Genomic DNA, 13750 nt, shown 5'->3' on the forward strand with positions numbered 1-13750 from the left:
TGAGAAACATCCAGCTTTGTTATGAGGGACCTCCTCCTCCTCAGTCTTCCAGATGCCCACTCCACACTCATTGTGAAACAGGACAGGGCTTAAGTTTAACAGCTGCTTCCTTTATTCTGATCAGTTTATGAAACCTTTACTGAACAAAAGCAGGGAGCAACCTCAATCTCCTAGAATGCAAGGAGTAACCATTATCTCAATGGTGATCTGGATAGCAAAGCCACTCTCATTCACTCCAAAAATCACATCTCAGGTCTTAACCATATTACCATTATGGACTATTTTAAGACTACTCCACATTAGTAACAGCAAAATCTTCAGAAGTCAATTAGCATGATAGGGAAATACCTACTCCTACTGATAAAGCTTTTTCTCCCTACACCAGGCTAAAAAAAAAAGAGGCGCTTCCATTCCACTGGTAATCACTTAACAGTTAGGGAACCCAAACAGTGAAGAATTGAGCATAACTTCTATTGCAGGCAAGTTTTAGGACTGAGGAAAGCAATGTGCCAACAGCCGAACTACTTGTGAAAGGGAGAGCTCAAGGAGACACACTGCTGAACACCAATAGCCACACCTTTCTCCATTTGGAGGACTGTTTGGAGAGCCTGCAGACAAATGCTGCACCAGCTACTCCAGAACTCTTTTCCATCACAGACCTGACTTGCAGACTAAAAGTTACATCCACCTGTAAATACATGTATTCTCTAACCCCAAATCTGCCATAAATGTCATGCTACTCAGTCCTGCACCTAAAACCCACAGCTTCTGGTTTTGGATCCACTGCTCTGCACGTAACTCCCCAGCAGTTCTGTAACAGCTGTTGTTTCACTGTCCCATCCCATCAGCTGCTCTACCATTACGGAGCCCAGAGAAAACTGCCAATACATGTCACATCCTGTTTCTATGAATGCCTGTCATAATCACAGCTTTCCACAGTACGTCTTACAAACTGCCCATAAAGAGTTTGTCTTGTGCACTGAATTATGAAAGTCAAGGAAAGGAATCACAGAACCTTGTGGTTAAATCCCAGCCCCAAAATTCTATAAGTTTCCACAGGCATCTCAAAATACAGGAGAACATTAGTATTTAGTGCTTTGGAATATGTCATGAACATTGTACCGTTCAAAGAACTTCAAAGAAGTTCAAAGCTGTGATTGCTGCAGTCAACAAAGTACTTCAAACAAGTATAGGTAGGCATCATGGAGAAAGTGAATTTCAGGTCAGCATGGTTAATCTGATCTACAACGTTCTTATAATAAGTCTTCAAGGTACAATATGCATAATTTCTATAGCTGAGGCATTGAGTTATAGAAGACAAATCTATAAATGATAAACTAACTTAACTCATGTTTCTCCTGATATGAAGCAAAGCAAAATTCCTGACTCTGGACTATGAATAAATCTACTTTGGATGTATAAAGAAAGTCAGAGAAAGAGAGAGATCTCTCTAAAATACATTAATGTTCCTTCCTCTTAAATTCAACCACACAAGTGGCAGACTTTTACATGTATTTATAAATAGCTGTAGACAGAATAAAAATAATCCTTCAGTAGCTCCCTATTAATGTATGCTTTTCATCAACCATGATGAAACAAAACTATGTTCCTTCTTTTATGTTATTCTTCAACTGAAAAATAATACAAATAACTAAATAAATATAGTAAATTTTTAAAAACTACAAAAACTAAGCTACATTTCCATATAATACTCAAAATAAAAAAAAAAAACAAACACCACATGACCAGATATTATTCACCTGGATACAAAATAAAACTACAATTTTTGTGGAAAATGAAAGACAGGATAAGGGTAAAACAGTTACTGTTAAGGGTACTTGACAAAAAGGCTTGCTCTGCATCACCATCAATTGCCACTGCAGCCCAGTAAGAATCTCAGAGTTACCTGCAAACGTTGTTATCTGATCAAATGCTTTTTCTGGGACACAGTATAGCAAAACAAGATAACGCTTCTTTCACTCCAGTTCAAGATCTCAGCTCAATATGGTAAGAAACCAAAACAATGGCTTCTTTGACTACAAATTCTTTTTACAAATACACATGTATTGGGCAATATGATGGAACAGTCTTAGTTTCATCAGTGCATGAAAGTAGTATGTTACCAAAACACTTTTTATCTCTTTCCTCAATTTCCTCCTTCTGTGGCCAAGCCCTCATGCTGCTAAATCCACACATTATCTCTCAGCACCCAATAAATGAAAGAAAGCAAGTTTATCATACCCGCACAAATTGTCCATAAGGAGTAGGCAATATTCCTTGAAATCTGCTTCCCTTCATTTTTTATGTCTATCCCTAAAATAAAAATTCATTAAAACTTCAAAGTGTTATTAGCAGAAATACCCTATAGGAATAGCCAATGGAATTCACTCCTAAACCATCTTCTAACACTTGCCACAGACAAATAACATGCCTTTCATTTCTAAACCAAAGGTCTAGAATAATCTAATAATTTCTTTCATATTTTTATCTAAAGGTTCATTCATTCAGAATAAAGGCATGACACTTTGCAAAGAACACTTAGCACTCTTTACAAAGATTTAACCCTTCCTATAAGCTGCTAACATTGTTCTTTTCAGTTCTGCGTTTTAGTATTTGAAACAACAAATGACTGATCAATGGAAAATATTTTACCACAGAAATAACTTATTTCTTCTCTAATTGCCTAAAATGAGCCTACAATTTTAAAGTAAATCCATATCCTGAAATAGAAAATGTGAAGATATTGATTGTTCCTTTTTTAACTCTGATAAAAGAATAATTTTCCTGTCTATAAGACAGACACCATCTCCACAGTGAGACACTGCATCTTCATGATCTATAATCACTTCATTGCTAGAATTATTCATACAAAATTTAAATTTAAAAGCATATTCCTGAGTAGGAATAGAAGGATTTAGAAATGCAGTATTAAATGAACATTTTAAAATGTCTCTACTTACTCTGTATCTTCCTATCACCAAGAAAACAAGTATTTAGCACATGCATAATTTCTAACAGCAAAGTGAAATACCCCCAAAGTTAAAAAGAACTTGAATAAAGCTAAAAAATAAAGATGTAAGTTTTATGAATAGAAACATATTTTTAATGGAGAGAAGACCCAGAAGGTCAGATGATTTCTGTAATGAAAGATATCTTTTTCCACCTCAAGCTTGCAAGAAATTTCACTCAAAATGAGGTTTGTATTTTTCACCTGCAGACGATGTTACTCAATTTACTGTATCCAAATCTGAATGTGAAAACTGCAGCAAGATTCCAGCTTGGACTGAGTATGTCTACATTCTCCATGTTAGACTTCCATAAATATTCAGCCCAATTCCCAGGCTGCCTTCCTGTCATTTTGGGGATTTATTTTTTAACTAACGTTAATTGCAAACAACACTAGAGAGCAATTTCGTATCATCAAGACAAGGATGTAGTGTGTACGAGCAGCAAATACGGTACAAATACAAATGAGACTAGACTAATCAAATGAGATTCTGTACTGTAACACAAGAAATTTCATCTTGACACCCCTTTCACTGAAAACAAAAGTCACACTCATCAGACACTCCTTTTCATACCCCAGAGCTACTGTGAAGCACCTGAGTACCTATACAGACTTCAAGAGACCACCTTCCACCATGTATTGTGAATCTACATTCCATTAAGCACACTAGAGACCACTGTTTAACCGGTAGAGTCATGGGGATTTTTAAAATGTGATGTCACCTCAAGGATGTAGTCAAAATGGCACATAAATCCAGCTTCAATTTCTAAAGCAAGAATTGCCTTATATTGCTTCTGGCTTCCTGCTTTGGAAGATTTATTAAGAATTATTCTAAAATAAACTAGTGACAGAAAAACATGGCATAAGTTCCTCTTTCCCAATATGCATCCAACCTGAATTTGGTTCAAAAAATAGCACGTTACTAAACTAAGCTGCATTTAGAAGTTCAGAAAAGCATGCACATGCCTGGTAGTTCCTACTGAAGCTTCTATTTGCCTAACAAACTGGTCCCCAAGTCCCTCTAGAGCAGTAATTACAGCTAGGTCATAGCATATCTGAATATACAATTTGATCAGTTTTGATAGCCCTTGAACTGATATAGCTTGACCTTTATACTCTTTGCCAAAAGCCACTAACAACCTTATGAACTTTCTTAAGTATTTAGTCTTGTCAAGATATTAGCTGACAACCCTTTTAACATCTAACATATGCAATGAGCTTTCCCCAAAAGATGTTAATGCATAAGGAAAACATATGCAGATAAAAATTCAAAAGCACTTTTGTCAAGATTTTAGAGGGGCCATAAGCAACATTTTTTTCCTGACAAAAAGATATATGAAAAGGCTCTCCTACTCAAGCACACTGTTCTGGGTTTACCTGACTGATGTTCTTGTTATGGCTAATAATATGCTAATAACATGTTCTTGTCATCTTGTTAAAATTGCTTCTATTGATGAAAATTATGATAATTAGTATTTTGCCAATGGGAAGAGAAAAATGAAGGGAAGACTGTCAGACACACAGAGGATCCTTAAGTTTCTGAGACATGATCAGTTCTCAAAGATCCAGGACCGCTAACTCCAAGATTTCTTATCTTCTAAATATGCAAGTTTCTGCAAGAACTGTTGCTCTGTTATGTATGTTAAACTGTTACATTTAACCTCTTAAATTACTGCTTCAGCAAAAACAGAGAAAAACTTTATTTAATATAGACTTATGGTAAAGCTGATTTTGTTGCAGGCATTTATACTTTGTCCCTGGCAAAATACACAATATTTTCTCCTTCCTTTCTTCACCATCCTGCAATATTCTGAGATAATAAGTATATGCTATCTATTGCCACTGCTTCAATATAGAGAGAAAACATTTTAACACAGAACTGTAGGAGTAAGTAAGTTCTGATCATTATTCCTAAAACAATCAGTAATTACCATTTTTATAGATCACTAAGTATCTTCTATAAAGGAACAAAATATGGGGAAAAAATAAAAATAAACCCACCAGGAGACAATCTCCCTATTCTCCTCAATACACAGTTTTTGAAACCCAAAGTAAATGTGCTCCAGCACAGAAACTGTACTTTTCCATTGGCTAAAGTCAGAGGAACTTAAAAGGTAAAAACAAAATCTCCATACTTAGAATAATATATAATGATCACCAGTAATAAAATCATGCATAAAAAACCATGCTTGTTCGCAGCCTACAGTTTGAGCTGTGTCCTATTAATGAAACTACTATTAGCCAAATAAAAAATACTAAATAAAATGATGACATGGGAAGTGATGGAAACAGAAGTGAACAAATGTCAAATGTCAGAGCAAGATCAGTCTGACATTCCCTTGGCTTTTGCACTGCTGGCACAGGTGAACCTTAGCTCACCTCCTACCTTAAAACTCCTATAACTAGTAAATCAAGTAAGTGACACTAAGTGTTGCAAACCATGGTAGTGAACTAAGGAGACTGAATGAAGAAGTTCAGGACTGCAGCATAAAAGACTGCAGTCTTGCTCAGCCTAAATTCTACCTAAATGCCTTACATTTTCTATTACCAGTGTGCCTCTGAAGACCTATGTCCTGGTTTCAGCAGGGATAGAGTTAATTTTCTTTCTAGTAGCTGATATAGTGTTATGTCTTGGATTCAGTATGAGCAGAATCTTGATAACACACTGATGTTTTCAGTTGTTGCCAAGTAGTGTTTGGACTAAGTCAAGGATTTTTCAGCTTCTCCTGCCCAGCCAGCAAGAAGGCTGGAGGGGCACAAGATGTTGGGAAAGGACACAGCCAGGACAACTGACCCAAACTGGCCAAAGGCATATTCCATACCATGTGACATCACGCCCAGTATATAAACTGGGGGGAGTTGGCCAGGGAGGGATCACTGCTTGGGAACTAACTGGGCATTGGTCAGCGAGTTGTGAGCAATTGCATTGTGCATCACTTGTTTTGTACACTCCAATCCTATTATTATTATTGTAATTTTATTATTATTGTTGTTATTATCATTATTAGTTTCTTCCATTCTGTTCTATTAAACTGTTCTTATCTCAACCCATGAGTTTTACCTTTTCCCCTCCAATTCTTCCAATTCCCTTCCAATTTTTTTTCTCCCCGCTTCTCTTCCCCATCCCACTGGGTGAGGTGCAAGTGAGTGAGCGGGTGCGTGGTGATACTTACTGGCTGGGGTTAAACCATGACAACCTACAACCAGGGAATAGAGACACTGCACGAATAGACTAGGTAGGCTGTGAGCATCTAGATGAATCTGTAGCATTCCCCAGCGGTTCACTGGAAAAGTCCATACAGAAAAAATGCTGTACCTACTTCTATTACAAATAGGCAGTATTTTCAAATGGAAAAGTTTTCTTCTGAAGCCTTTTAGCATCAGTAAGTATAAGCTTGGAAAACAGAAAATTAAGGCCTTATAAAGCTCTAAACAATTTCATATTTGACTTTTCACCCAGCTGCAAATTGAAGGCAGCCTGCATGTTACTGTTGTGGGGTTGGGGGGGGGGTTTGTTTGGTTTTTTTGTTGTTGTTGTTCTTTTGTTTTGTTTTATAACCTTGCAGAAATGTCACAGTTAATGATGGTTACTTGTTTGTGTTCGATCTTAGTTTCTAAGAGTGAATTTAATTTAAAGGTCCCCATTAAATAAAAATGCACTTTACAATTTCAGTGACTGAGGCTCTCCAGAGTATCCTCTTCTGTGGACAGAATGCACAACCCTACACCCTCAGCCGGGCTAATTAGGGGCTGCAAAACAAGTATCGATTCAGGAATGCTTAAGTTACTGTTGCAATGATACCTGTTGAGGCAAAACCAAGTTATAGATATGCACAAAACTGAACAAGTAAAAGAGAGACCTAAGCGGGAGAAAAAGGAAAAAAAACCCACCCTGCACAGTAATGAATGGGAGCTATAAACTTTTCTGTTTTGCTAAAGCTACTGAGAATTCACATTCCTTCAGTAAGTTTTTGGAGGGGGTTTTGATTTTGGGGGGAGGGGGGGTTGTTTTGTGTGGTTTGGGGTTTTTTTTTTAATACAAATAACTTAATTTGTTTTACCTGCTCTAATATAAATAGATTTCTTCAATAGGTATAAATCATTTCTGCAGGAAAAAGAAATTTTTTGTTCTTTTGTTTTGCAAATTGGCTTCCAAATTATCACTGAGTTTTACAAGAACTATTAAGAAGAAAATTGAATAAAATTCAGATCACTGCCAGAAAGCTTTTAGAACTTTATGAATAACATCATGTCATTAAAATTTTTAAGATTACAAGTAAATGTGTTCAGTTTTCTTACATCCTATTTATATCTGAAGAATGTCAAAACAGAAAGCTATTAGTAACATAAATGCCCATATTTGCATTCTGTTATAGGTACAGTCATCAGCATTTTTGTTCAAGCTCTGGCACTTAACTGAGGTGTACCGAAAAAAACAAACCCAAACAAGCTGCTTACTGTAACAAACAACTAAAAATAGCGTCTAACAATTTATGTGTAAACTATGCCTAGTTCTACAAAACACTGGAATAATCATTAATGAGTTTTATATTTGAGGCCTGTAGAAGATCTTAGGAAGTACTTAAATGATGGTTACCTTAAGGACACACTATATTCAGGGTAAAAGATGCTTTTATACTGAACCCAGGTCCCAGTTTCCTCTTCTGTATTCTGGTCTTCTACTGAAAACAGATGGAATGATGTGAACCTTCTTACAGACACTTGTTGGAGGTGCACATCTTTCAAGTGCTTATTCTTCAGAACCTTTGAAATGAAGAACAAATTAAACATTAAGAACAAAACTTTCAAGAACAAACACAGGCTTATTTAACTGAAGAGGCAAGTCTGGCATTAACCATAACAGCTATGCTATTAGGTAATAGCTATGAATAACTAGTCCAAGTATGTCAAGCCTGAGAAAAATAACAGCGGTACTGATGGGAGGTGTCAAGAGAATGAATTATGAATTTATTATGTCTCTATATATATATTATATCTCAATAACTGTAAACCAAATGTACTCTGTTCATAAGGACACAAGTTCCTAAGTACAAAGTTGCTTTTTTAACTCCCGCTCCAATGAACCCATACTGGAATTAGAGAGGCAGACTGGGTTCTTCCCTACCCTCCCATTACCACTGTGAAACTTTCTGTGCCACTCTGTGTCCCTATAGATTAAAAAAACCTGAGCAATATGTGTTTGCCGGGTAGACTGTTTTCTAGCTTGGAAGTTTACTGCTGCACATTTGCAGAACTGCTGCCAAATTGCTACCCATCCCAGGACCCATACTTTCAGATGCCACAACTGCATATTCCCCTGCCAGGACCCCATAAGGGGACTGATGCATTAGCCAACTTTTACATGATCCCCAGAATACACAACAGCACCAAGTTCAGCACTAAGAGACTGAAGGATTCAAGGCAGTGGCAGAAGCAGAATGTGGCCATATGCATTCTGTGTAATAGCTAAATGATTAAAACACTTGTTCAGGAAAATGAAAACATGGGCTCTCTGTCCTGCACAGTCTGCTGCATTCAACTGTCTTTGAGGACTGAGGTATCAACTCCTCCATACAGGAAAACCCAGCACCCAGCCCGTTTGAGCTGTATCATTGCACAGAAGACAACTAGCATTTCCCTGTCAGACAAAAAGGCTTCTTCTTTAGGTCAGTGATGGAAGATGGAGAAATGTCCTGGTTTTAACTTCTTTCTCCTAACATTGGATAGAATACATAAATAATTGCCATTGCATTTTTTCCAATGAAGATGCATTAGCAGTCCGCAGTGCTGAAAAAAACCAGCAGAAAATAAACTCATCACTATAAATAGGGCTACAAGGAATAGCTCTATTGAGTAGAAGAGCACCACAATTTAGTTTTTAGCCAACCAGAGATAAATCTGAAGTCAAATGAGCAGTAGCTCTCCAGAATTATGAAACTTGAAATGGAAGCTTTGCATATGGGATGTGTACAACAAAATAAAGGGTCAGTGATTTTTCTGCTGCACCCAACCTTTGTCAACCGTGCTTTAACTGGAAATGCACTCACATTCAACAGCCTTACAATTTGGTGCCATGACCTATTATTTTGCAGGATACTTGAAAATACTACATATGTAAGCAGAGCAATTGTATTTGCTATGCTGTTAGTTTCTAATAGCAGGTCTGATACATCGGGCTTATTGCTTTTGGATCTATTTTCATTGGCAGGTCTCAGTATATGAAAGGCACAGGCATCTTCATCAAAGCAGTAAAAATGCCTGTGTGCTGTCCACCCTATTTCTTCTACTTCTGTAATACACGGAAAAAATACACACATGAAGGAAATTGCAAAAACAGCAAAACAGGAGAACCAAATTAAAAGACTGGCAGAATTAAGACCTTCATATAATAGCAGCAAGTCTGGAAACAAAACGGAGCAAATTTTCAACTAAGTAAAACCACCAAGATCTAATTTTCAGAAAAGCATGTTGTTTTGGGCCTTTTTTTTAAAGCAAAGGCACACCATTACAAACAGTAAAAAAAAAAATCCAACAGTGACAACACTTTTCTGGTTTCAGTTTTTTGTTCTAAAGAGACATCTTCTAGACGCTCTGTAAAATGCATTCTCTGGGTTAGCAGAAAATCTCATAAGCATTTGAGTACTCAAAAAAACATTTCTCCCACAGCCCCAACTAAAATCAAGAGGTCTAAGACCTGAAAATTACAACAGCAGGTCAAATCTTTCAAAAACCTAAATATAACTGAGAAAACAGAGCACAAAGGAATAATATGTTATATTATTTATATCTAGCTATTTTTACATGAGGATCAAAACATTTTTTTTCCTCAAGTCAGTTCCTAAAAACATCACAATTGTTACAAGCTACAAAGATATGCTGCTGCTATAAGATAATCCACTGACAAAAAACAAAAGGTGACAAATATATTTAAACTCATAATAATGTTTTAAAGACATTGAAAGATAGTCTTCTCTATTTTCATTATACCCTTCCAATGAAGGTGAAACTCCCTAACTTCCTGCACACTGCCATAATAAACGAACACATCCCAGGGACCCGTAAAACCAGTAGCCAATATCAAAGCAAGCTAAAGGCTTCCCAGCAGAATAGACGCAATTCTTGGTTTTAGTGATGGCAAAGAGAAAGAACTATGGTGGGGATGGAATCACCTGACACCACCATTCTTTGGTTGGGGCCGGTAGCCTCTTCCCCTCCTCCCTCAGTAACTTTCAGCTAAGTTTCTCTGCATATTTTTATTTAAAAAAAAATTCCAGAAGCCTTGTTTCACTCTCTTTAAGATCTTCTTTAGTTACTGAATGGCCTGTCTTCTGCACAAGATCTTTACAGGTGTACACAAGTGTTGAGCTTGTACACAGGTCATACATACAAATATTACCTAAATAAATAATATTTTAGGTCCTGCAATGAAAGATTGTCTTTCAAAATTAGGTTCCTTAAAAGAAAAAAAAACAAGAACAACAACAAAAAAAACCCAAATAATTCAAGTTCACACTTCTACCTTGCAGTTTTCCCTCTCTCAAACTTGCATTTTCTTTCCTAACTTCACATAGCAATATAGAATTCTAAGGCAATTCTTTCTTCATTAACATACAAGATATTTAAAAAAAAAAAAAGTATCAACAAACTGTCTCCTGTTTTAGAAAGATTCTAGTAAAACATTACCACAGATCTCAATTGCAGGGCCCTCGGTATTTAATGTCAATATTAGGACCATATTTAGGACTCCCTATAAAACTTGAAGATGTTTGACCTCTCTTAAAACAAACAAGCAAAACCAACCATATGGAGAAAGGCAGTCACCTGAAATTCTCCGTATTTCTTTGTGTATCTCATTGCGTATGGCTTAGTTGCACTAAAAGTCAAATTCAGTAGCAGCTAACAGTCTACAAACCTCTGCTGCGTTCTATGGCACTGACTGGAACACGATATTTTGTACACACAAGAAAGTTTCTACATAATCAGCTACTGCATGAACTATAACTATACCATCTCTAAATATCATCAGTAGGACTGTGCATTATTTATTTAACTAATAGTTTATTTACCAAATTGTTTTATTCAACTGTAAACAATTTACAAACTCAAGAATAACAAAAGCATGAAAAAATATCTGGAGCACAGGCACCCTTCACAGACAGAGGAGCAGAAAGCGAAGATAAATTGCTTTAGAAGTTCTTCTGTTGGGGGTGGGGGAAGCCACTGCCCTGTCCTCAATTTATCTCTTATTTTTCAGTTCTGGAAGCTAAAGTACATCAGCAGGTGAGCAAGGCTTCTGTGAGAAGAAGAGCAAGAGGAAGGTAACAGGCAGGATAAATATAAAAGTTTTCATTGAACTTTCTATAGGGAGCAAGTGTACATATAGGAAGCAACTTAGTTTAGGCCTATACCTCTAACTTCCCTACTAAACACTACAGACTGGGTAATGCCATCAGTTGCATAGACTGGTAGAGCTCAAAACACAACCTCAGAAAATTTACTCCAGTCCCTTATAAACGCACAGTATATATGTAACTTCCTTCAGCATTTCTTTTTTTAAGCAAAAAAATATTTTCCTTGATTCTGACAAGCTAAGTTTAAAAATACTGACAAACTTTAAACTCAGTACATACATAAAACATTTTATTGATAAAGAACACATAGGTAATTATGCAAACCCCTGGTTCTTTATGCTAGCTTCATAGGATACCTGATAAAAGGGCTTTTTTCTTAATTAAATCAGCAAGCACACACTCAAGCATCCTTACTATAGCAAATAAATTTGTGTATGCATTGAATGAAAGCTAATTCAATATATAAACACACCACAGAACTGATTTCATGTAAGGGGTTATTATAAGCAGTATGAAAAGCATTTTTAAAACCACTGTAGGAAACACTTTGACAGAGCTCCTTTAAAGATGGATATAAAGGAAGGTTGATACCTCTCCCAATCCATAGATAGATCTAAGCATCACTGTAGTAAAGAGTGCAGAACTGATTTTTACTTCAGATGTACCAGTAAGATTAAATTGATCCTCGCTCATCGTACCATATAAAAATCAACAGAAAAGTTAAAGAACATGGGAAAAACCCAGGGAATCTGCAGAGGAAAAGGTCACAGATTACCTGTAGTTTGAGGAAGAAACAGAAGCCTTCTCCCCAAATACCTGCACGCATCCCCTGCACCCCCATTCAACTGGTATGAAAAATTCCTTATGATTTTGAGAGACAGGGATATGCCAAAGGCAGTATGTTGAAAAGAAATGTTAGTATAGCCACAGCGTGCAGCTTAGATGTCTGCTAGAACAGAAACCTACAAAGACAAACCCGATATTCCTACCAGTAACTTTAGCATTTCCTGCTTTAGTGTATAATAAAACAGAAGTTTGTCCTGTATAACAGGACTGGGGAATTTGCAAACCAAAAACACACACAAAGAAAAGGTCACTATTAACCTCCCCACGCCTCCCACTCTGTTATCCGACTGCAGCCAGGTGCCCTGTTCAGCCCAGATGCCACCATTGGACCCACCGCCACCACTCTGCCTTCTCGGGGGGAGCTCACAATGGGCAGCTCCAGGCATCCATTTGCACAAAACTAAACATTTATTTTAGGGCTGCAAATGTCACATCCAATAACAATAACAACTAATGAAACTGATTCAAGTTTTTAAGCCTTCGTGCATATGCTCATCTGCAGAGGAATCCTTTCCAACCTTGCACTGCTCCCAAAGGGTCCAAAAAACTACGGAAGGCTGGAGCTGACAGGCCGCTGTTCACCCGCAGCCGAGGTGTAACCGCTTGCTGCTTCTGACCCCTCGGCCTCCTCCAGGCACGGCCCCGCAGCTCGCCACCAGCTGCAGGCAAAGACGTCTCACTCCGGCTCCCCATGAAAGGCAGCGTGGAGGGTGTCAAACGTCAGGAATTGGAAAGCAGCTACAACAACCAACTCCGGCAGCACTGACAGAACCACAGCCCGAAAATCCCAAGCTAGTGCTCTCAGCTGCAGGGTGCCAAGGGGATGCTGGCCCTCCTCCTGTTAACGCTGCTTATAAGACCACAGGACTGCTTTGGGGATCTGTTGAAGGCGCACCTCCGAGAGCCGTGTGTGTGTACATATGCATGTGCGTCTGTGTATACAGAGAGATATACAGATGTACATATTTTTATAAATATAGGTATGTATTCTTATTATTACTATTTTTTCCAGGAGAAGGACTGCAAACCCCTTTGCAAGCCCCAGCATACTCATTCCTCGCTATCCTCTCGGGGGTGCGGGCGGCTCTCCGCAGCTCGGCTTTCCACACGCCTCCAGCGCCGGCACCCCCGCCGGGGGCAGCGCACGGACCCTCAGGCGCTGCGAGATACCGGCCACACGGGCCCGCGACCGCCCGCCGCCCCCGGGGCCGCGGTAGGCCAACGCGGAGGGGCGGGAGGCAACGCGAACCGCTCCGGCCCAAGGCGCCGCCGCGCCAGGAGACAGGACCGGCGGTCAGCAGCGACGTGCGCCCCTCAAGCTGCGCCGCCGGCCCTCCCCGCCATCCCCCTCCCGCCCGCGGGCTCCCCCTACCTGTCCGAGCAGCCGCCAGCGGGCTCTCGCCGTTTCCGCACCCTTCGCCTCGCACCTGCCCGCGGCCGGGCGGCGCGGAGAGCCGGCAGCCTCGGCCATGCGGCGGCGGGAAGCGCCTGGGGCTGAAGCGGCGGGAGCGCGGAGACACTCCTCCCCCCCCGCCCCCCCCGGCCT

General features: G+C 39.0%; 1 protein-coding gene across 1 annotated transcript in view; it reads right to left on the reverse strand.

Moving 5' to 3' along the window:
- Positions 1-13722, reverse strand: part of CAMKMT (calmodulin-lysine N-methyltransferase) — a 225372-nt gene extending 211650 nt beyond the window's left edge. Inside the window, exons 1-2 of the mRNA XM_049833977.1 lie at positions 13577-13722; positions 7605-7771 (exon numbers count right to left, since the gene is read on the reverse strand). Coding sequence (XP_049689934.1) covers positions 7605-7771; positions 13577-13675 — 266 coding nt within the window. The 5' untranslated portion in view covers positions 13676-13722. The remainder of the gene's footprint in view (positions 1-7604; positions 7772-13576) is intronic.
- Positions 13723-13750: the final 28 nt, after the last annotated feature.

The sequence above is a fragment of the Accipiter gentilis genome, chromosome 30 (assembly GCF_929443795.1).
Source record: "Accipiter gentilis chromosome 30, bAccGen1.1, whole genome shotgun sequence".
Taxonomy (NCBI): domain Eukaryota; kingdom Metazoa; phylum Chordata; class Aves; order Accipitriformes; family Accipitridae; genus Astur; species Astur gentilis.